The sequence below is a fragment of the Tetrao urogallus genome (assembly GCF_951394365.1).
Source record: "Tetrao urogallus genome assembly, chromosome: 2".
Classification (NCBI taxonomy): Eukaryota; Metazoa; Chordata; class Aves; order Galliformes; family Phasianidae; genus Tetrao; species Tetrao urogallus.
This window is the reverse complement of record NC_136814.1, coordinates 94,774,161-94,799,230: the sequence shown is the minus strand read 5'-3', so window position 1 is coordinate 94,799,230 and position 25,070 is coordinate 94,774,161. Positions and strand designations below refer to the sequence as shown.

Here is a 25,070-nt window from a genome sequence, read left to right as displayed (position 1 = left end):
GCAGTGGGGAGGAGACTGGAAGGGGATATGAGATGGGAAGTTGGATTTGATCTTCTTATTGCTTCTGGGAAAACGGGAGTAGTTCTGCCCAGTCCAGTAGGGGGACTTGCTTCTAAAAACAGCTATTTTTATTACTTTCAAGTAGTAAGCACTTTAATATAAATTATATATCTAGTTTGAGCTACATATAGAGATGTGTATGAGCAGGATAGGAGAGTCAGCTTGGCAGTTTTTCTTTCACAAATAATATAAAATTGAATTGTTGTTAAAATTTCACTTCTAAAAGGTGTAAGGGTTTACTTTCATCTTAGTACATAGCGGACCACTAAGCATCGAAATCTAAAATGGCTTCCAGCTGGAAGATCTTCGTGATCACAGGCTGAACTTTTATAAGGGAGAGGAAGTTCTAGCAACCTGGTTTCAGATATAGCATAGATATATTTCCCACAATTATTAAAACCAAACCCTTTTTTTAGTTGAATGTTTTTCAGAATCAAGACTTGATGCTTTTGCAGCACGTTTGTTGAGTCAGAAAATGTCTTCTCTGAAAGGCTGATTCCTGTAATGGCACTTATTGATTCTAATCTGAACATTTTGTTGCTTTGTTCCTGCCATTATTTCTTAATATGCCCATTTTTGCCTTTTAAAAGGTTTCCTAATGGACCTTATCTTCTTTCACTTTGATCACAATATTTGTGTTGTGATCAGCTATTTTCTACCTTGTGGTTCTCCAAACAGCTTCTGGTTTACTTGGTGCTGATAAGAATTACTGAATTAAATGAACCATTGGGTTTATCCCTCATGTACAACAAAAATTGTCTAAAATAGCAAAATAAATTACAGTGAACAAACATTATGACGCATATTTTGCAGGTTAGTACTTCCTTTTATGGCAACAACAGGTGAATCTTTTGTAAGGAGGGGGAATTCTTTTATCCTTTTGAGAGCTTCCTTGGGCATAGGGGCAATGAGATGCTGCTGCAGTGGGGCAAGGGGCAGCTGGGGAGCTTCTATAGAGCCAGCAATGGGCAGCCAGGGCTCAGATGGAAGCAGAGAGCTTCCCACAGACCAGGGTAAGGGAGCAGAGGCTGCCATCATTCACAGCAGTGGAGCTGGCGGGGAGCATGGGCTGCTCTGCCAAGGACACAATGAACAGAGGGAGAGATGAGCTCTTTGTTCTGCCTGCCCCAGTTGCTCTGAGATTTTTTTTTTTCTCTGTAAAACTTCGGGTTCTGGTTTTTGTTCTAGCAGTGCTTGAGGAGGGGTTGTTTTTTGTTTAGCTTCAAACTTCTGGAAAGCTTCCTGTGGGGAAGGGATCCAGATGCATCATTTAAAGCTTGGCCAACTCTGGGTTCTTTGTTTAACTCCTGTCCTTCTTAGACTAAGTGGTTTGGGGCATGCACATGTGGAGATATTTTTTTAATGATGTTTTCCCACAGCAAATCATGGTGAGTGGTGGAGCATCTGTTTGTAAAGTGAGGGAATTGATCTTTTTGACTCTTTATATATCATTTGCTCTCGTACAGTTTCTCTAGGCATTTCTCTCAAAGCATCCTTACGGATTTTCAGTATTTTTAATAAAGATGTGAAATTTTCCACAATCTCTGCTACCTATACTGAAAATGGAGATGATGCATCTGCTCTCATTGATATGGGCATCCATAGCTTGCAAGTATGTCTTCAGGAGTAAATAGCATTGAGAGAAACCCGAGCTTTAACTGCAATGCTTACAGTGCAATAGAATCTCTTGTTTGAAACATGTATTTAAATATTCAACTCAGAGCTTTTTACACTTTTCTATAAATACAGTAATGTTTTGTAATTTACTATATGCTGATAGTGTAGGTACTGGACAGACAAAAGTATGTGCAAAAAGATCAGTGTTGGTGCATTTATCCAATATGACAACATCTCAGTTGTGTTGCTGTACTGATTCCTACAGCATAACTTTTTTCTGTAAGGCCTGCCTCATCCTGCGTGCTTTGGTGATCTCTTCTCCTAAAGCGTTAGGAATAATTTTAATTGGAGGAAAATTAACTTGTTTTGGAACAAAAAGGCTATGAGGCCCAACTATTTTATGCTCAGAATGCAGCTGCTTAATTAATAGATGGCAAACTTGATTAGGAAAAAAAATACTGGTTTTCTTTACCATGTTTTGTCTTAGAAAATTAGCAATTAACTTGAGCCTCTGAATGCTTACCTAATGCAGGTGGAAGGAAGCTGATTGTCTCTGATCCAGCTTCCTGCTTGCAGCAGGGTCAGCTATGGGGTCGGAGCAGGCTGCTCCAGTTCCTGTTGGTGCTGGATAACCATCTCCCTCTTATGCTGCTCCCCTTCAAGCTGATAATCAGCAAGTTAGCAGATCTGTGAAAGGTGAAGATGGACCTCGAGAACCAAAAGCTGCCCAGTGTATTGTTGCCCACCTTGAATTAAAATTAATTGCAGTTAATGCATGTCACTGTCATTTCATAAAGTGTACCTTAGGCTAACAAAGTGAGAAGCTGTGGGCTTCTTAGCGGCTCTGCTACTCTGAAGCTTGTTCACTAAATGTGGTCTTGCAGTCTTTGCAGGAGCCCAGGATAATTTGGGCCATGATGAATAACTATTCCTCATGAATAAAATCTTTGTCCTTTATTCTTTTCTTGCAAGTCACACATCTCGTAAGGCAGATGTGTTCTCGCTTTTTTCTTTTTTCTGCACCATACATTCATGGGCTTCATTGCTTCATTACTGAAGTAATTTGCAGCAGAAAAGCCATTACAGAGGTGTAGCACATCTGTATCTCGTGGCCATAGTGAGCTTGGGTGTGCCAATATGTTCATGGTACCCTCACAGGGCCTTTGCTGGAAAGGTAGAAATAACTGAAGGGAGCACTGCTGGTTTTTGCCAGTCGCTGGTGTTAATTTGCTAGCTGGAGGCCAGCTTACGTGCTTTTGTTTAGAGTAGAGATGTCTGACTCAACAAGCATGGCAGAGCCTTCAGATAGACTGGGAATGCTTCTATAAACCAACTTACAAGCTTACAACTGCAGATGCTTTTGCTATTAATTAATTCATTATAAATTGTGACAAGAGAAGCTCCTTCTTGTAGTTTACAGCTGATGCTATATCTTAGGCAGCTTGAAGTAGAGTGCTTTTTCTCATGACAAAGTCTGGCAGTTGGTTTTGTTTTGTTTTTTCCTTTTTCACTCCTCGTCTGTCTTCGTATCTCCAGAGCAAGTATGAGTTCTGGTGTTCAGCTGAACTCACCTAAGCAAAATGTGAGTGCTGCAGTCTGTTTGCTTGTTGCTAATTCTGTGCTCTTCTTGCAAGACTGCCACCAACATTTTTCTTCCTCTTGCTGCTTTCTAGTTCATTTTTGCTTTGGTATGATTCAGTATGTGAAACAGCGTCACAGCAAACAGTACTTGTCCCCTAACAGTTAGGAGAAGTTTGAAAAGCATTCTATCTTGACATTTTTCCCAGCTAATGCCATTTAAGTTTTCTCTTCTAAATGACAAAAAGACCTACGTATAATATATTTTCAGCTTGCACTGTCTTTACAGAGCACTTTCTCAACTGTTCTAGCAAATAAAGATGAGTGAAGAGAGACTGCGATTAGCAGGAACATTATAAACCATTGTGGAAGAAGGACTCCAAGTGTACTAGGAAATAAGTATAATAAATAAAAATCCTGGCAAATAATAATTAAATTTTATCCCTCAGTGGAGGGATATGGATGCCTGGTAAAGCAATGAGAGGATATAAAGTGCAGACTGTAAGTTATTTCCCTCTTGAAAACAACATTAGAACTGATGAATAACTGAGGTAAACATAGAAGCATAAACACTGCTTTCCATTTCACTTGAATAGAGTTTGGCTGGTTGAAACAGCTTATGGGAGAAAGAAGCAATGGCTTCTGTGGATCTTAGAGGCCAAACCAGTATGAAATTCTCTTCTCTGACAAGACGTGGTCCACTTTCCCTCAATCGGAGTCACTAATGAATGTCACAAAGCCCAGATGCGTTGAGCTGGTTTTTAAGGCGTGTAAAGCATGGCACGCACACTTAGCCGAAACCTTTGCTCAGATTTGGTTTCCAATGAAATCACAGAAGGAAGCTGAGCAGCAGTGACGCTGCGAGGCTTTGCAACAATGAATAATCAGAGGTAGCACATTGTGTGCTTGTGTTGCAGATTAGTTTGTCTTTACTGTTATAACATATGCGATTTTTCAAAGTCTTGACATTCGTGGCAAGCACAGTGTAGGAGATTCTGGATGCATACGGAATTTCTGGCTGACAATCAGTCTATTTTTAGGCTGAAGGGTTACAGTGTGGAGCCTAACATGCTTGGAAGAGATCTTAATTTCATTCCATTTGAAAATGAGTGATTTCAATTAGCATGAACGCAGTTTGTACATGGCTCCATGATGCGTGTTTTCTGATAGAATTAGTTTTGTAGAGTGGCTAAGTTTAGTGTTTGAGCTTTCATATGATACAAAAACAGTTCAGCAAATTGTAATCTTTGACGCTGTTGCTCACAGAATGCTCTTGTGAGCTAGGTAAGTGTTTCTATTCATGTTTTATGGATGGGGCAGTCAGAGGGACTGAAATAGCTCTGTAAATTTAGCTCCCAAATCCCAAGCTTCTGTGGATTTATACACTGGGAATTTGAATGCCAAAAAAGAACTTCACAAATAGGAACACTTATATTTGTGGATCTTGGTTTAAGTCACCTGTTCAGTCTTACAATAAGGCTGTGATGGGCTTTCCAGGCTGCTCAAGTTGCATTCCGTCCCTTGCTAGTTCTGCGTTTCTGCTGAGTGAGCTATGAACTATCTAAATTGTTTCTATGCAGATACAGTGTATATTTCCTGCTTGAATAAATAGATATAAATGATTTTATGCATACTACTTTTTGTCTGTGGCTCTAAGTTCAGCAACCTTTAAGTGATAATATGTCTTTTAATAGTCTAAATACAGCAACGCTTTCCCTTTCATAATTCAGACTGGCACCGGTCTTGAAAAATAAAAATCAAACTTTCTTCTCAGTCTGGTTCCTGCAGCTCAGATTTAAAATGCATTAATTTATTTTTAGAGTTTTGTGGCTCTTTTGTTACCTGTAAAGGAAGGGATTTTTAAAATGAAAATTTAACAACTGCAAAAAAGGAAGCTTGAAGCTGGCAAAAGATAGTGAGATACCTCCCTTGTAGGTACCTGCAGCCTGCTGGCGGTCTTGCTAGCAGCAGCAGATGTTGTCACTGATAAACCAGCATTGCAAAGGATTTGGGAGTGAGAAGTTCATTTGCTTGGATGCTATGTTTGTGTTGAGAAAAATAACTGATCTCTACTGAAGAACGGCTCTTTGTGTTTGGACGTATCATTCCTTGTCCAAAACAGAGCAAACTCATAGTAGGAAGAATTTTCCCAGCTACTTAGTGAGTAGGAAAGAAATTGTTAGCTCACTTAGTGAGTGCTGAGGGAAAGAAATTGTTAAGAGGTTTTAGGAAATAGGATAATTCAGGAATGTAATGGAATATCTTCATTAGGAGCAATAGGCAAATGGCACTAGTATAGGTGACACATGGGTAAAGGATTTGTGCTTTTGATTTCATATCTCAAAGGATAATTGGTGAACAACCTGATGTTCCTTATCCTCCTTGCATTGACACTAACACTGTATTTATATGGGAATGGAGCCTCTTCCACTAGCATATATTGCTGTTACATTTTCTGCTATTGGCTTCTGCTAGTTGACTTAGTTCAGCATGTTCCTAGGGACAGGTCATATGACTCTATTGGCTGGAATAAGCAGTAACTGATTTTTATTTACTATTTTACTGAATTGTGAGGTAATTTGGTATCTCCAGACATGCAGGGGGGAAATTTGGAAGCTTTGGAAATGTTAGAAGCTCATCTTTACTGAAGAATTGGGAGATGACAAAGCAGAGAACAAAACAGCTTAGCAGTGAGTTTAGGCTGAAAATATGGCAAAGTTCAAGCGGTATGGAGACAGGGTCATGGCAGTAACCAAGTGAAACTAAATTTGCATTTTATGTAACAGCAAATATATGCAGTATACATAATAAGAGATATGTTATGAAAATACAGTTACTTTCTAACTTGGAGATTGTAAATGTCACTTTGAAGAATTTTTGTTTGTCAGGGGTTAACATCTGGGTGATTCCACAAGTGATTGTGCCATGACTTTGACCATCACTGAGTAATTAATCTTCAGTTTTCAGTTTCCCGTCGGGAGCTGGAAGAGAGAAAAATGTTCCAAAATCAATGCAATAAATGCAGGGCTTTTTCATAATGGGTTCCTTCTATACTTGCATGCCACAGTCTACAGACACTGATTCTGAAATATTTCCTTATTAGTGTACAGTAGGACTACTGTATGTCACAAGTAATCTTTACATGTAAGTCTCACTACTGCTGAGGCTTGGTTTCGTGCCATGCCATTTCCATTGTGTCTCCTGTTTTCGTGCATAGCTTGGATGCAGTCTTGGAAATGGCTGATAATGTTTCATGTGGGAGAAAAGAAATCTGCATGAAAATGGAAATTGCCACTCTTGTTCTAAGGAGTAACCTGTGTTAGGCTTCACCATTTGCAAAGAAAATGGAGTTAGCGACAGGTTTTCTCCAGGCTGGGAGTAGGAGACAGATAGATGACTTTGATCTCTAAATATGATTGTGCTGGAGCACGTGACAAGCACTGTGACAGTGGCAAAGCTGATGCATCGTGTGAATGCTTTATATATGTTGCCATGCATTAATTAAAGGCTGTAAAAGATGAAACCGTTGTGTGATTGTGGTGATTTAACTTAGCCCTGGGGGTCTGAGGTGTGAGAAAAGCAGACTGAAGTGAAGCAGATCATCCAAAGGGATGAGCTGAGGGTGCATTAAAGCACCGGAGCAATGCAGGTATTTCTATTAGGCCTTATTTTTGGTAAATGAGAGTTTTTCAGAGCAACTGATTCCTAATGCTGCATTATTTGAGATGTGTGCATGATCACAAGATGATGCAAACTGCTCGCTAGAGAGGAGGAGAGCTGTGGATGTGGTGTGGGTCAGATCAGCTGTGGGTCTTGCAGGTACAAGGGCAGCTGGGTGACACCAAAGGCTGTGTCCTTCCTTCCTGAAGAAATGAGACTTCAGGTGAGAAACAGTGCCGCCATCCCTTCTGGTGAGCACTTCTACAAAAGGCATTTTGTTTTGATACACAGTTGGAAAGAAAATTCAGCTGTGTTCTGGATACGTTGGTTTATTGTCATGAACTGCTGGCTTCCCTGTGGTACTCGAATTGCTCAAATATTCAGTTGCTGTAACAAAATGTGACTTCTGCGGCCTTTCCTTTTGCGAATTCCACCTTGCAGGATGTAGGTTGTTTATTAAGCTGCAAGCTGCCCTGTGCGCTGCTTCTGGCTGTACAACCACCTTCTCAGCAAATCGCATCCCCTGTGCTTCACAGCTGCTGCCATCCTTAATGTGAGTGCAGAATGTCTCCTGGCTGTCTGAGAACAGATCCCAGCTGGCATCACCTCACGGCTGAGCAAAGCTTCCCCTCGCTCCCAGTGGTGTTGTGTTGCCCTCTGTCTCAGGTGCTCGTATCCGGAGGCAGGGAGGTGGGGGCAGCAGCACAGCCCGGGGGAATGAGACAGCTGGGAATCTGCCCTGCTCTGCAGCCAGGAAGGACGGCAGCTGCGGCACTTGGGGGTGTGGATGGGGTCTGAAAGGGGTGGGAAGCTGGAGGGGAGTGGTGAGTGGGTGAATGAAAACCACGGCTCGCTCTTATCTCTATCCAAGGTGATACATGCCAAGTACTGAGATTACAGCGGTAACGGGTTTAATGATTGACCTCGTGGGTTTTGCCAGCAGAGAACTTGTTCTGTTGCATTTGCTCCAAATTCTTGCATCAAACTTAATGATCTGCTGAGACAAAATTATGTAGCCTTACAAAATGTTTTGGGTTTGGCAGTTCTGGTTTACAGGTGTTAAGGCATTATGGATAGTAGAACTGCATTTTAAAATAGTATTCTTACCAATTTTTGTCTGTGTTATGAAAAGCATCTGTATTCCTTTAAAAATATTCTGCAGAACTTATGTGACTGCCCCTTTCCTAAAAGGAGACTGTTTTCCACCCATAGGTTTCTGCTGATGTGCAGAAATAAAGGCACTGGACACATCCCTGATGTTTGAGAATGTTACTTGTGTATCACATGGGAGAGGGGGGAAGGATTAAATCACTGGCATGCTGTGATACTGGAATATCAGATAGGTAAGCAAATACTGTGTAGAAAAATGGGTGAACAGATGGAAATTCCCAGCACCAGAATTAGGAGTGTTTGGAATTGAGCAGCTGTTTTATTTGTGAGCTATGACTGCTCATCTTTGTGAGAAGATATGTGAAGGATCTCCTTCCTTCACCTGTGTCTTGTAAGGGAGATTCCAAGGTCAGGGAGCTTTGCCTTTACATGTCTTGTGTTACGTTAGTTGTTAGGCTTTCTGCTTCATGCTTGTTTTTAACTGCAACAAACTGTTAGCAGCTTTTTATAAAATGTAAAGGTCAAACTTGGTGCTCTTATCTGCATTGTTTACTGTTATACTTTAAGCAATTGCAGAAATACGGGTTGGTATGACATGACAGTACACACTGTGGTTTTTCAGATGAGAGAGAACTTGAATGACCTCTCCTGGATCATCTCAGTTTGATAGGGGATTTTGGATAGGTCTGACTCCATCTCTCAGCTCTGAGTCTGATAAAACAGGTTTATTACTATTCCCATCCTTCCAAGTTCCATGTTCCCTTGGAGACGTGCAGAAGAGTGAAGTGAACAACATGTCTCCTCCATCCCGGTGGCTCATAGGCAGTTTTGTTCATTTTTTTGTAGGTTTTTTTTCCAGCACGTTTTGAAGTACTGAGAAGACTGACTAGTGCATGAGTCACAAGGATTGATATTACATTCTAGAGAGTAGTTTCTTGGTATGTGGATAGGACTGTGACTTTCTGAAGGCTCTGGCTGGTTATGTGATCAGTGTTCAAAGCGGATGTACACCAGTGGTGTACGGTTTGATCAGGAATTGTGTAAATAAGGAATCTTTTGTGGATGTAACAACAGCATGTTGGGGCAGGCTAGCTTACCCTGTGCAATGTTACACAGTCAAAGCTAAATCTAATCGGTATTTGTATTGGCTTGGAGTGGATGGTTACAGAATTAGAGGTTTAGCTTTGTCACTTTGGACCTTTTCGCTTGATGTTTTTCCCTTTCAAGTTTCACAAACATGTTTTATGTTGTGAGTGCATGAAGTGGGCTTTTGCTGTGTGAGCAATGAAAACTAATTATATTTGCTGGAATTAATGCAGTTAATATAGCTACATCTAATAACTATTCTGTTATGACCCTAGTGGTGAGAATTTATTTCTTAGTGGTTTTCACATTGGTGGAAGCAAATGGAACCAGCCAACCCCGGCAGCAGCTTTCAGCAGAGGGCTGGAATGTGGGCATATGACACTGGGGTCATATCTGCCTTTTGAAACTGTAGCTACACGTTTAAAGTCTATGTTTTCTCCTCCTGAATTGGAAGGAGTGGAGCTTGACTGAAAGTTAAACCTTTATAGTGAAAAAGTGCCTTGTGCTGATGGGTTTACTTAACTTTCTTCTAGCAACGTAACGTACTGTGCTGTTGTCCTTCCACTGCATGGGAAGAGCCTAAAATAACAAAAGAGTTACAACAGCTCCCAAAGGGTGGCTTTGCCAAGGTCACTGCTCCTATTTTTGCTGGATTTTGTGCAAATAGAGATAGGTATGTTAGGTACTCGACCAAATATTTTATTTAGAAGATGAGTCCCTCAGAAGTGTAAAATCAAACAAAAATGCAACTCCTGCCCCTGGTTATGCAAATACAATCAGCTGATGTGTGTTGTTAGTCTGGGACTGTGACTGGTCGGCGTGTACAGAGCTCTGGAATTAATCTGTGGATGTTACTGCTGTTTTTTAGCCAGCAAACCAAAGTCTTTGAGGGTCACAGGGATCTTGCTGTGGAGGCACAACACAAAGCTGCTGAAGCTTTAGCAACTTCTTTTTGTTTGTGTGCTAATTTTTATGTAGTTATGCTGAAAACTTGGAATTGGTGAAGAGAGTGAGGGTGATAAAGACAGGGGGATGTCTTGAGAAGAAAAAAACAAAGAAGGCTATTAAATATGTGTAAATAGTAATACAGATACATTAAATATGTGTATTCGGTAGTATTTGATTCCAGGCCTTTAAGGTGCTGATGGTTTGAGCCTCAGAACTTTGGGAAGTAGACTCTGTGTGCTTGTGTGAGCACCTCCCTTCAGCCACTTCTGGGGAGGAACACTGACCTGGATGGAGACTTAGAGCTTGACAGCCCCGCTGCTTGGATGAGACCTTTAGCTCTTTCTTTGTTGGTGATGATGTGGTGGGCAGAATAGTAAGGTTATCATGTGGAATGAATTTAAGACTGGATTAAAAGGGTTTGCCTGTAAAAACAAAATTAGATCACCTTGCACTGAACTAGACAAGCAGTGATGGTGAGAAGTATTATTTTGTTGGCTCTGCTGTGCTTGGGGGAATGATCAAGAGGAGGGACTGTAAAGGGCTGAGCTTTAGGAGGTATTCTGCATTGGCAGAAACGATGCTTTGGAAGTCTATTTAATTTAGCAATGCAAACTGTAGATATTGAATTTCATGGAGTCGTTTGGAAACCAAAGGAAATTCCTTTTGATGTAAAAGAAGCCTGTATGTATGTGCATATATATATGCATAAATGCGGGCATGTAGGATGGTTTTTGGCTTCTTATATCTATATATAGCCACACTCACCTATAGGTAGACTCATGTGCATATATGCACATTAAAAAAATTTTTTTTGATTAATATTAACAACGACAGCAGTAGATAAGACAAGAAATGTTGTAGAACAATGTATTTGCTAATAAGAGAGAACTCTGCATTTAATTTTTAGCAAAATTAGAATAGAAATCCTCTTGATCAGCATCTTCTGCAGAGTACCACTTGGACAGAGAGCTTGTTTGCTGTTTTCTATGTGTAGTAAAACAGATGATAATATATAGAATAAATTATATTTAACATGAAATGTTAGAACCTATGTAAAAAAAGAAAAAACAACAAAACAACTTTGATTATTTTACTAATTTTTTTAGTGCTTTCAGAGTTCAAAATAGTAGTGAATTAAAACATAAAATGGCAGCTTGATACAAGAAAAGCCCTGCTTCCTAGTGGTATGTTTAGTCTTGTTTGTTTATAACCTGTTTTCTAGTGTGACAGGGGGCTGTTGGTGTTTTTTTGTTGTTGCTTTTGTTGGGTTTTTAGCTTTCAAGCTGAAGTTAAATGTTTCAGACAATCTGTTCTGCTTTCTGCTACTTCATTATTGCAATGTCTTCCAGACATGCCTGGCTCGTTTGCATCTGTTGATAGATGAAGGAAGGTCTTTTTGACAAAGATCCTGTGAATTAGTTCTAAACAAATTCTAAATGAATGCCTTTGTGCTGATTAATTATATACCATACAACATGAATTACAGGTCAGTTTGTCTTACTGAACATATTGTAACTTGTAATACTAACCATATTGCAACTTGCTTGTAGCAGCTCTTGAGCAAAGGGAGTGACTTCTGTAATTCTGCAGTGAGACCATTTTTCACCTAACAGCAGGGATAGGTGGAAGATTAACGCGGCTTTTTGAAAACCACCAGCTTTTGTACCAGAGGAGAAAATTCAGCCCTGGGTAACACTGCATTCACATACAGCCTGTAATTAATGCTGTGGTAGTCAGGTACAACTTCACATGGTTGAGTTCTGCAAAGCTTTACTTGTTTTTCAGGTCTATGGGGAGGTTTTTTTTGAAGAAATCCTGCCATGTTGGCAGTGGTGGCTAACATTGGCTAACATGTATTTCAGGTAGTCAGCTGGGTGACACTTTGGTCAGCAGCTAAATAAAGCTAGGTTTGGTTTTGTTTAGGGAATCGGTAGGCATAGCAGGTGCTGGGTCTGATAGATGTTTGTGATTCTCCTCAAGGCAAGGAGCCATTTGTGCTCCTGCTGTCCTTTTTGTAAGGATTGGCATTTTCACCTTTAGAGATGATAGGAAGGATGTCTGTCCCATCCACTGCGGGGTGTTGTCTGATGCGTTGTCAAAATGATTAAATACTTGTAAATACTTGTTTCTTCTTAAAATAAAAGCTGCAATAGGTTTGCGTTTTGTTGTTCTGAGATGATCACGTGTGCATACTGTTCCTCAACACATGGCTTTGATGCTTCTTTCTATAATTAATAGTGACTGAGCTGCCTGACAACCCTGGCTGACATGGCTGGATTTCAGGTGTTTTCATTCAGTGGGGCTAAAATATCCCTGATACCTCATTTGCTTTTCTTTTGAGTTGTATCACTTTGTTTTATCCATCTTATCAACCTTACCTTGTCTGTTATACTTAGAAAAACTTGAAAATGAATCAGATGAAGATCCAGAGAAAAAGAGGAGAGAAGCCCAGGCACTTGTAGCCAGAAGGCTCTGGAATGAGAGCAGAATTTGTGGACTGCTGGAAGATTTACACCTGTATTTGTGAACCAGGTTCACTATAGGCAGATGTCCCTCATAGTTCTAAGCCTTCATGGGTGCTCAGAGAACATAACGCCTGGGCTTTGATCACAGCTTATGAGTTTTGTTTTTCTATGCAGACCAAACTGTGAATGGTTATAACAACGTGGTTATGTTTGTGTAACCTAACAGACTTCTTGTAAATCCTGGGCATAAATTTGGATTTCCATTTAAAGCTGTATATAATGGTAACTTCTGCTTCCTTCTTTCTGGGAGGCAGGAGAAAGGGGAGTGTCATTGCTGTCCCCTTTCCCAATTTAGGGACACCAGGTAAATCACTTATTATTATGGATTTTTTTCCTTATTTTTTCCTTTAAAAAAATTAAATGTTCATAATTCTGTTTAGTTTGTTCTATTATAATAATGACCAGATTCTGTTATTTTTAGGAAGCAAGAATCTTCTAGATTTAGTACCTGCAAATATTTAGTTCTTCAGTGATAAGATAAACATAAAATATTCTAGAAATACTCTGAAGTTAATATTTAGCTAAAATCCCATTATAAAATAACAGCAAATTATACATTATAAGACTGGAGGTGTTTTCAAAATGCATAAGTAAAGCAAAAGCAACAGTTCTGTGGATTTTAGAGTGTTTCTCTTTGCTTTTGTTTTGTTGGCTATTTTTAGGGAATATCTATCTAGTGCTTTTGGAAGCACTGCCTGATCTGTCATACTGCTGTGGTTCTCTACAGTAAACTGATGCTGATTTTAATTTTTATCTGTGTAATAACCTTTTAGGGAATCGATTATGTTTACTTTGGTCACTTGTTTTCCAAGCCTTGCCATATGTTTCATGTCATTTATTTTATTATCATTGCTAGCAGTAAAAACATCTATATTTCAGTCCAGAAACCACCCTAGTTTTCTTTCAAATCACTTCAGGTGGCACTTGGCTGTTGCTATGTCTTTGAAAAGTATATAGTGTTGTTTTGTTATTCACGTGGACTCAATGGCCTGCCACATGGCAGCTTGTGATAATCCTTCTTGAACATCAACAACAAGCTTTGCCTTGGCAATGTCAGATTGTATCTCTCACTTGCTCATAAGGCAAATATGATTTTGAAACAGTAGGTTTCACTTAATGAAGCATCAAATTTTGTATCTTTGCGTGTGTATTGACCTTTAAGCTATTACTGAAGACCTTTACTCTTACTTGTAGAGCATGTGCAAACTTGCAGTGCTGAAACAAAAAAAGAAACAAATCTAAGAAGCCTGACCAGGTCTCTCTGGATGGCAGCACGACTCCCTGACCTATCAGTTATTTCTCCTGTTTTGTGCCATCAGCAGACATGCTGAGGGTGCTGCCACATCACCCCGGTTAGTTATGAAGTTGTTGAACAGGACCGGACCCAATAAAGACCCTTGGGTCAGTATGGATCCATTTCCTTCGCTGCTGGCCTCCAGCCAGACTTTGCATCACTGACCACCACTCTGGGTGCAACCATTCAGCCAGTTTTCCATCCACCTCACTGTCTGCTCTTCCAGCACATACGTCAACACTTCTCTGTGAGAATCTTAATGGGGGGCAATGTCCAAAGCATTGCTGAAATTCAAGTATACAGTACCCACTGCTCTTTAGTTGTTTGCCAAGACAGTTCATTTTATTGTAGAAGGTTAGTTTGTAATTGAAGTTGCAAGGCATTTAAGCAATACCATAGCCAACCGCAAGTAACCATAACACTGTTTTGTATGTTTTAGTATTCCATAAACGAGTAGCATCATTGCCTCAGTCTGCCTCAGCACCCTCACTCAGAGGGGGTGAGGCCCTGGCACAGCTGCCCAGAGAGCTGTGGGTGCCCCATCCCTGCGGCTGCTCAAAGCCAGGTTGGGTGAGCCCTGGGCAGCCTGAGCTGGTGGGGGGCAGCCAGCCCATGGCAGGGGTTGGGCGGGTGGGCTGTGAGTCTCCTCCAACTCAAGCCTTCTATGATTCTCTGACTGCAACTTGGTTTAAACTATTTGTTTTCGCTACAGATATTGTCAGCCCACTTCTGGGCATATTTCGTGAAACACCTGGGGTTAGAGATGTGGAATTATGAAGATTTAGTAATTTTTCAACTGCAGCTTTTCTGCAAAAGAAAGTCTGCATGTTTTGTTAAGAACGTAGTGTAGAAGTGTTACAAGGTAAAACAGTCGGAGGTAGATACTGGTGATAGTTTCTGTTTGTCTGATGGGATGTGCCCAACCCATTGATGTCTCACAGAATCATAGGACCATGTATGGCATGGTTCCTTGTCCTACGTGGTGAGCCCTGCTGCTGTGGTGGGCATTGTGAGGTAGGAAAGCTGCAGTTGGTGTCATGTGTGAAACTCTGTTTGTTTTAGGCAATATACAGTGAATAGACTGCTGTTAGTAAATATATCATGTTGCCATTGAGGAGAAAATGAGATTTTCTTAGAGAAAACAGCAATATTTAAATTGTTCTTGTTTTATTTATATTTATTTATTTTGTGTAGTATCTTTGGGTGGGTTCCAACCCAAAACATTCTGTTATTTTTGTTGGGGATTATTTAGTCAGTAAATCTTAAAAAAAAAAAAAAAAAAAAAAAAAAAAAAGGCTGGTAACACTGAAAATCATGTTGAATTTTAGCTAATGAAATGGCTGGGAGTTACATCTGAGCAGACCAGTCATCACTCATGTGAAACCTGTGCGATTTCTATCAGGAAGAGGAAGCAGCTTTTCTTACAATATCTCAAGAAGTTACTTGACTTGTTGTGCAGTGTATAATGCTCCTGATATCTGTGGTCCACTTCTTAACTGTGTCAACTTTTTTCCTTGCTGAAATAGTTCAGTAGTAGAAGGAATCAATTGTTGCTTAATTTTGTTGCATTTCTATTATGCACATTTTTGTGCCATTCAGCCGCTCAATATGGTATTGTTTCTGGATTATTAAAATGGATGGAAACAGAAAAATGCTATTTGTTGCTAAAGCAGGCAACCTAAAGCTTTAAACAAGCAAGCAAACGTGGATTTACACCGCTTCTGATGCACGGCATGTGAGGTCAGAAATGGTTCTCTGTCCTGAAAGCTGGACATCTGAAAATATTGTGTAGTTTAAATCTAAAGCAGTTCTTAAAGGTGAACCTGCAAGTGTTCTGTATGGCAAAAACAGGCATCACTTTCAGCTTGAAGAATAGTTTCTAAGACTTCAGACTTCATTATGTAAACACTTGTGCTAAAATACTAGTTTGAGAAAGAAAGGAAAAGCGTGTCCCAGACTCCTCCTGGAGTGCCCCTCAGTGTGTCACCTTCATACAGTCCTAGCTCTCATTTTCCATGTGATACAAGAAAATTTTCAGTTTAATTGGATTTTGATTGTAGAGCATAGTCTGCTGTAGGGACTGAACATCAGACTGGTGTGCTTGATTTCATTATCGTGAATGCTTCGTGATCTGTGTGGAAATAGTCAGCATTTTACCTCTTACTAATAGGAGGAAAAAGACCCTGACCTTAAAATGATATGTGAAATTAAATTTTTAATACTTACAAAAGTTGCCTTTGTGTGTATTTTTTATACTTGCAAGGATCAGCTTTAACAGGAGGTGTAAACTCATACGGTTCCCTTTTCAATCAGATGTGTTTTAATGGGTATATTTGGAAATTAATATTCTTTTCCAGTGTCTGTGGTACAACGTATAGGAGAACAATCAATGGAGATGTTGTTCAATGTATAATTTGCTTAATTTGCCAAATTCGCATACTGGTACAATCAAAAAATCACTTTGAACTAAAAATAATAGATTCATTTTACAGAACTTCTGTTCTTCACAGCAGCATTTGCATTACAAATGCCAAGTCTCATTCATGTCAGTAAATAAGATAATGGTGATAGCAGTTGTAATTTAGTACTGTACGCTTGGAAAAAAATCTTCATGGTTCTGTAGAATAAAACTTACTGAAGAAGTCAGAATGGAGGGGGTGCAAATTGTGAAAATACTCACTTGAAATTACTGAGAATTAAAGTCTAATTAAAAATTGCTGACTCAGTGGAGAAACGTTTTTAATTAAAATGCTTATTGTTTTTTACCCTGTCAGGTATTGCTTTGTTTTTGCTTTGGGATACCTCACTGTGTGCCAAATTACTAGAGTCTATATCTTTGATTATGGACAGTATTCTGCTGATTTTTCTGGGTAAGGACAAAAAAAAATCTCTCCATCTTATCTTCCTGTGTGATGCTGCATCTTTGTTGTTTATTTTTTCCTTTCCCACCCACGGCAATGTGATGAAAGCTGAATTGTACCTTGCATACTTGTATATGTCTGTAACCTGATGCCATGCTATGAGTTAAATCTGAATGTTTTAAGGGATTTAGCTTTTAGCTTTTCTCTCTTGTGGGTTTTATTCTATGTGTTCCAGAAAGGAAAGGCCAAGGAGAGAGGCACCCTTAGAACTAGAAAGCTATGCCTGTTTATGTTCTCTTTTTATATGAGGAGCTTAATCTATATTTGGTTGAAGCCATATGTGAGCAAAATATAATAAAAAAGGTGAGGCAAAAATGAAAAATATTGGTGATTCTTGTCAGTACTACAGACAGAAACGAAGCACATCATTTTCTATGACTGTTTGCTCCTGGTAGGCCTTTGATCTAAAGGAGCATTTTGGGAAAAAAAAAAAGAGACGTGTGTGCAAGTCTGTTTAAAAACAGCAACACCAGAAGCATTAAATACTTCTCAGGAATAGTGGGAATGGCATTGGTGTTTGTAGTTCAGTATTACTGTACTGTGTAGCAGAGTTGTGTTTGCCTTGTCACTTCTCAGTCTTCATTCGTAAGAGCCCCAAAACTACCTTGTAGGCTGAAGCCTGTAGCTTTTACAGTTAAGTTCATCCTTCCTGTTCTCATCAGAGGAGATCTAACCAGTGCAGACAGCAGAGCCTGGAGGGAACTTCAGCTGACCCTCCATGAGTGTCTACCTTGATGTGAACTGGATCACTTGCCCCTGACTGTCTTGTCTAGATTTCTGCTGACTATAATGACAGATTGTAACAAAGATATATGCATACAGATGCACAAAGCTAGATTTACAGATGCTGAACTGAATTTCACCATTAAGAGTGGAATCATGATCCAAATGCTGTCCTTTACAGATCACTTAAGGACCAAACGGTACAGCCTTGCATCAACCAAAGCTCTGAGCTCACTTGGGAAGCAATGTAATTGTATTTGCCTGTTATTGACCTAAAACTATTAATAGTAGCCTGAGCACACCGTTCTTCAAATGTGACTGTATTGCTCTGATAGCAGCTGTCTTTGATGTTAGCTCCGATTTCTGCCAGGTCTAAACATGTCCAGAGCTTCATGAAGTCTGTGCTCTGGATAGAGCTGCTCTGTTCAAACGACCCTTTCATGCCTGCAAGCTTGGTGTATGCATATTGTGTTAAATCTCCGGCATAAACTGCATCTGCTCCCTTGAGACCCAAGGCAGGACTTGTTTCCAAAACAGGAGAACTGCATGCTGCAATTTGAACTGAAAGAGGCTATTTTCCCTCAGTTTTCCCTATTTGCAGAGAAAGAGGTTGAACTCAAAATTAACAAAAATGCCCTAACCAGCTGGTGAATCCCAGCACCAGCAGTTCTTTCTTGGTACCAAAGAAGCTGGCACAGCTTCATACAGAGGTTAGCCTTGAAAGAGCTTTCTCGTAACCCATCTTGCCCATCTGAAGTGTCCAAGCCCAGACAATCTGCCAATGAAATTTGACCTCGTGTTGGAGGTGCCATTGTGATTCTGGCTTCAGTACTAATGGACCCCAGTTGCCTGCAAGCCTTCCACAGCTTGCTTGCCCTTCTGCCAGTAGCTACAAGGGAAATGAAAACTGATATTCTGCCACACTGTTCCAGAAAGGGCTCTTCCTCTTTTAGTCTCTAGACTGTTGCTCCTCAGTCACATCTCTGAAGGTACTGGAAGAGCTATTTTAGAAAGAAAAAATATCAATAGCTGCTATGATAACACTGACATGCGTCAGCTAGAATTATTGTAAGGTCTGTCTGAGCTTCTCCTGGGCTAGATCCATTCACATATCCATTTACAGAAGGAAAACCTGTTTTGTTCAGAATCAGCTGGAGATCTGTGACAGCACCAGGCGACTCTTCAGCTCAGATGCTGAAAAGAGACTAGAGAGAATATTCCACAATGTCTGTTCTCATTTATTTTTTCCCTTGTTGATCCTCCCCTGTCACTCAAGCCTTGATAACAGGATTTTTGGGGACGCTGGCAATACAGGGGGTTAGTTTTTCCCTGATTGCATTTGAGAACTGAAAATACATTGTGCTTTGAAATAACTTGAAACGTAAAAAATATCATTTGGCAGGCTGAACCATCTGGGATAAGGCTTGTCAGTAGAGGAGGACTTGATGGCTACAGGGTGATCATTTTTCTCTGTTTTTGTTATTGTGTTTCCAGCTCACGTACTACTAAGCAAATAAAATATATTTAAGAACTGGTTTCTGGTTGAATTCTGGTTACGCTCATTCTATGCTTTAGTCTTCCCTACCCCTGTTAGGGGTTAGAAGTGCTGAGGTTTACATCAGTTGGAAACTTAGGTACAGTGGAGATGGTACCATTTCTTAGTGAACTTTTCTGTTTTCCAGAGCAGTTAAAGCTGAGTTACATACCCAGTCAAGAATCTCTTGGACAGTTTATGATCCAATAAAATGTAGGAAATTCAATAAATTCAATACGAACTGAATTCCATTGGAGTCAGCATAATTGTGCTAGGTTTTAGTTTTAACACTTATGTTTACTTGAAGCACATAATACTTGTAGATGGAAAAATTAAGCGTAGGTCCAGCTGTTAGTAGAAATAGTGAAAAATGCTCTGAGTATCTATGTAAGTAATGCTGCTGCTCAGCTTTGGTATTCTTATTGTCCTTTGTTTACTGCTGCTGTAATTCATAATGCATATAGTTGTTCATACTGCCCTTTTTCCCTTACTCTTCCCACTAAGAGAAAAGAAAATAAACAGTGCTATTAGAAAGTAAATGTGGAGCACTGGCTGTGTTTGTGGGACCTACAGCAGCAATAAAAGGCATGGTTTATCAAATACAGTGTCTAAGGAGTAAATTATTTTCATAGCTTGAAAATGGTGTCATGTTTTGAGCTCCGAAAACATACCTTGTATTGGAAGTTTTCCACTAGAGAGTAATTAACCTGGCTATTTGTATAACATTTTCCTTGATGTTTACATGTCAAAGAAAATCTGATTTTTTTTCTAAACTGTTCTTTCTTCCTTTCTTGTAACAGTCCAATGATGATAATTACACAGAAGATCACTAGTTTGGCATTTGAGATTCATGATGGTAAGATTTCTTTAAGCTGTCTTAATTTTCCTTTTTTTTTTCCTTTTTTTTTCCTTTTTTTTTTTCTAAATCCAATTGACATTCTTGTGCTGGGCTGTAGATTCTGAGCATTAGCCAAATAATTTCAAAACTCAGAGGTCACTGTTGTTGAGAGATGGGTGGTAGCAGTACACTGTGATCTCAGTTGCTGAGCACCTGTTGCTTTAAACAACATAAATTCTATGTGTGTACAGGCTTTAGTGCTGCTGTTAATTGTTTGAATTCTGGTAAGCCTAGAGAAGCCTGCAGGCTGTAATGTTCACAGATATGAAAAGCCTGGAAAACACTTCTTGTATGAATTCCTGAATGAATGAAAATGAATGAGCAATGCTAGATATGTGTAGCTGATGTCTAAAATGGTGAAAAAGCTGATGTCAAACTTCAGAGAAAACATATTCGCAAGTATTAGTTTTGCAAGCTAAAATCAGAGTACAGAGTGCCCAGGTTAGAGGAAACAGCTTATTCTGAAGCAGTAATAATTCTATTATCAAAAGTAAATGCTTCCTCCTATTATTTTGCTAAAGGAATGAGCTATTCCAGATTTCCAGATACCTGCACAAGTAGTGGAGTTGAGTTATAGGGCAAGCATGGGAGTGTTTCTGATGGTCTTGAAACAAATGTTTCATTTAGTCAGCTTTGTTCTTTAACTATGAACTGCGCAAGATTTTTTTACCTACTTAGAATCATAGAATCATAGAATTGCTCAGGTTGGAAAAGACCTTAAAGATCATCAAGTCCAACCATGACCTAACTGTACTACCCTAACTCTCACAACCCTCTGCTAAATCATGTCCCTGAGCACCACATCCAAACGGTTTTAAAACACATCCAGGGACAGTGACTCAACCACCTCCCTGGGGAGCCTATTCCAGTGCTTAACAACCCTTTCTGTAAAGAAGTGTTTCCTGATATCCAACCTAAACTTACCCTGGCACAACTTATGGCCATTTCCCCTTGTCCTGTCACCACTGAGAAGAGACCAGCCCCACTCTCGCTGTAAGCACCTTTCAGATACTGGGAGAGAGCAATAACGTTTCCCCTCAGCCTCTTTTTCCCCAGATTAAACAGTCCCAGTTCCTTCAGTCTCTCCTTGCAGGGCATATTCTCCAAGCCTTTCCCAAGCCTTGTTGCTCTTCTTTGGACCTGCTCCAGCACCTCAATGTCCTTTCTGTTCTGAGGTGTCCTTAAATTAACACTTACCACCTGTATTTTACTAGAAAGTCCAGATTATTTGAAGTCTGAATTTGTTTGAGATAAGTTGAATTCTGTGTATCTATCATGAAATTTTTTCCCTACTGACTCCACATCAGAGATCCTTTAGAATCTCTGTCAGCTTGTGGGAATACAGTGGAAAGCTCTCTCTCTGGTTGCATTTGCAGTTGTCAGAGTTCTTGAGTTGGATGATCACAGCTAAGAGCACAGTGGCAGCATGATGAGACCAGTGTAAATTCAGGAGCATCTTTGAGTCTTATCTCAGGAGATGATTAAAAAAACATGTACAAGGGAGACTGAGGTTGTATTAAATCAATGATTTTTAAGCATGCACAGCCTGCAAGGGATCTGTCAAGAGAAAACAATGAAAAGAAGCCTGCTGCCAATGGGCTTTTGTTCACTATACAAAGATCCTTGCTTCCACTGGAAAATATTTTAAGAGACGTACGGCTTAACGAGGAGGAAATGTTGAAAATCACTGTACAGATTAATTAATGGCACGCTGAGCCTTTAGCCACCTCAGCTTGGCTAAATTCATCACCAATTACTTTTTGGGTTTTTTTGCCCTCTCCTTGATTTTTACCAGTATATCCAAGGAAAAGTAATGAAAATAAAAAATCAGACATGTTGCTGCATTGGAAGATCTTAGTAAATGTCAGGGCTATAGCTGTGGTTAGGTTGGTTTTGTGGTAAAGGCAAGTCTCCTGCACTTGATCTTTTCCTGGCAGCCTGCTCACTGTGTTCAGCTGGTTTCAGTATTACATTTGAAGATCTTGGAAAGAATTGGGTGTAAGGGCACTCACTCACACTGCATAATAAAGACTCTGTCTGCTCTTAGTGAATATCCTTGATCCCAAGTTGAACACCAGCACTTCTGTAAATAAATAGTTCTGTAAGTTACAACTCTGTGCATTTATTGTGGACTTTTACAAGAGGAAAATTGTATGCAAGTTTCATAGGAACAATTTGGGTTTGATCTGTAATGCTAGCTTTTCAGAAGGTTGCATGGGTCAGAAATTTACACCTACATAAATTTAGTCTGTGCCTTTTGTGTTTTAAAGATAAGCCCTTGGTAATTCTTGTCTTCTTACATGCTCCTGCTACTTAAATGAACACTAACAAAGTTAAATAGTATGTTATATTTGTATTTCTTGCTGACTATCACACATATTTTAAAGGCAGAGAAGTTTTTGTTCAGAGAGAGAAAAGTTCAGAGACTGCTTTTGTCCATATTCATTCTTTCTGGCAAGATTTAGATTTATTTGTGTAATGTTAGACTGCTGACAGAGTTAAAGGGATAAAGAAGGGAACTTTTCTGAATGAAGTACCTCTTCATCGAATTTAAAACTGGCATGTTTTGGAGAAGGAAAGGTGCACTGCAGCTATTCCAGAAATAGGCTGATTGGCTGCAGTTAGTTTCAGAAAGCTAAAAATGAAGAATTTTACTTGCATGAGAATTTTCCAGCTAGAAGATGCTGTTAAATAGAGAAGTTTTTGCAATTATAATGTGCAAAAAGTTGATCAAAGGAGAAAGATATAATCACTGCTTAACTCTTCTATTTTGAGATGGCAACAATATATTTTTTTGATAGAAGTTGGTTTAACAAAGTTTAATGATAAGTCAGATAGCTGTTTAACAAGCTTTGATGGCGAGGTACACTTGGTTATTCTCTGCATAGAGGACAGGATCAAAGGAAATCATCCAGAAGCCCTTTTTGTTGAGTCATGAGGTTCTGAGTGGACCCCCTTGCTTTCCAAACTCCTCCTCAGAGGAGCTAGGGTGCAGCAGGACTCAGTCTTAGTCCCAGCCTAACAAAGACAGACCAGCTTGGGCTGGAGGATGCTATCACACACACGGAGCTCCCCCTCTTTGGCTCACAACCCACATACCCGCAGATGAGTATCACTCATTTTACTGCCATTCTTCAGGAGCTGGGAGATCTTTACGGGAAGGAAGGACCCGTATCAACATCTAATCTCACTAACCTGTATGTGCTTTGACAGCTTGTTTTTAACGCCAGTGCCAGTTAAACAAAGAGTCTCTTCAATTGTTCACATTCATAACCCAAGGAAGTTCTGGAGCTCACAACATACTTATTTTTAAAGCACCAAGAGATTTGGTCACCAAAATCTGGGAATATTAGGCTGGACATTCGCTATTTAAATGGGCAAACATGTTCATGGCTTCTTCCAACCTCATTTCTCTAACTTAAACTAAATTGAAGATTAAAAAAAACAAAAGCCATAAACAGTCACTTCTTATATGTAATAGTCGTATAGTAAGGCAGATGTAATTCTTCCAAATTTCCTCCATATTGCTGTGTTGCATTTGTCCAGAAAACTGGCTGGACACAGGTAAGAAACCAGAAGCATAATGCTCTTCTGTCAGCTTCTTGGTTCCTGGAGGCTTATCTCTCACGTGCTTTCTGACCACCAGAAAATAAACTTTGCTGTTCCTTTAGACACCCTTCTGCTATCACTCATGCCTTGGTTTTCAACTCCGTAGTTACTAATGCTTAAGTGCACTGTTTCAGGAACACAGCTTGCTTTTCTGTAATTATTATGTCCTGATGGATCTGGCGCCCTCCATTTTTAAAAGCAATAGAGCAGACATTGATACTGATCTGTTACAGCACTGCATTTACTGTGAGAGCTAAAAGGAGATAGAGTACACTGAATATGCAGCTGATAAGGTATTTCTGTTTTATTTTGTTTGAATTTTTTTAAGCTCTGCCTTTTCTTTTTCAATCATGCATCAAGAGATATAGTTATGTGCTAGTCTTACAGCAGTGTTTTGGGTCTCCCACATTTATTTTGCTCCAGCAGCTGCATATGAGGACAACAGGAGGATTGTTTGATGCTGTTTCTCCTCATATTGCTGTTGTACTACTGTATAGTGTTGTAGATTTGCAAATTGGCTATTAAAGTTTATTTTCGTCCCAAAATTGTGGAAGTCTATTCTTTGTTCCATGTGGTCCCTCAGGAGATGATATCTTAATGAGTGGATGAAACACACAGGAAAAAGAGATAAGGAAGAAGAAAAGTAATACTGGAGAAACTTACATGTTACTATGTTAGTTGCAGTGGTCTTAATTATCTTTTGCTATCACCTTCTTACCGTCAAAGCAGTGCACCACACACTTGGGGTGGTTATTAAGCAAAGTAATTTGAAAGAAAAAAAGGCAAATTTCATGTTCATTCACATCTAATGAGCAATCCCATCCAAATTGCAGTACCTGCTATTCTGATAGCAGTGCTGGCTTTATTAGCTGTGCTCAGATAACGTAATGCTGCAAAAGTATTGAGGAATGCTTCATGCTTAGATTGATGCAAACATTCCATCTTGATTTTCAGTTAACTTGATGCTTTGCCTTCTCCTTTTCTCAAAGGCAAACACTTCCCATATTCAGCAGGAATGCTGTGGTGGTATGGTGTTTCATTTGTTGTTGTTGTTTTGATTGGTTAATTTTAATTGCAATGCTTTCTTCAGGAGTCTTAGAGCTTCTCTCTGTCAGTTGCCTCTTGGTCTATATTTTGTACATCCTTTTTTAAAGTGCTCCCTCTTGTGTTAGTGACAGCATAGCTATTGTAGCTGCTACCGAATCACTTTAATTACTCTACATGCCATTAAAGTTTTATGGAATTACATTGTATTTCTCAGCTCCTAAGACTTGTGTTGTTTGGGGCCCATGTTTGATTATGTCAAAATTTCTGATTTTTTTTTTGCTTTTTTTTTTGTAATTTCTCTGCAATCTTAATTAGCTGATACCCGTGTCTATTTGCTGCCAGCGTGCTGGTAACAACTAAAACTGTTATGGAAAGTCTGTGTCTTCTTCAGGCCTTCACATATTGCATTAACAGAGTGCATTTAAACTCAGGTGATCCACTTCTGAACCTCAAATCTTGC

General features: G+C 39.6%; 1 protein-coding gene across 1 annotated transcript in view; it reads left to right on the top strand.

The window, feature by feature from the left end:
* The window catches only part of MBOAT2 (membrane bound glycerophospholipid O-acyltransferase 2), a gene marked incomplete at both ends in the record, with an annotated part of 83,399 nt that overhangs the window by 38,918 nt on the left and 19,411 nt on the right, over window positions 1-25,070 (top strand). Inside the window, 2 exons of the mRNA XM_079532830.1 lie at window positions 16,653-16,748; window positions 19,857-19,912. Of these exons, the coding sequence (XP_079388956.1) occupies window positions 16,653-16,748; window positions 19,857-19,912 (152 nt within the window). The remainder of the gene's footprint in view (window positions 1-16,652; window positions 16,749-19,856; window positions 19,913-25,070) is intronic.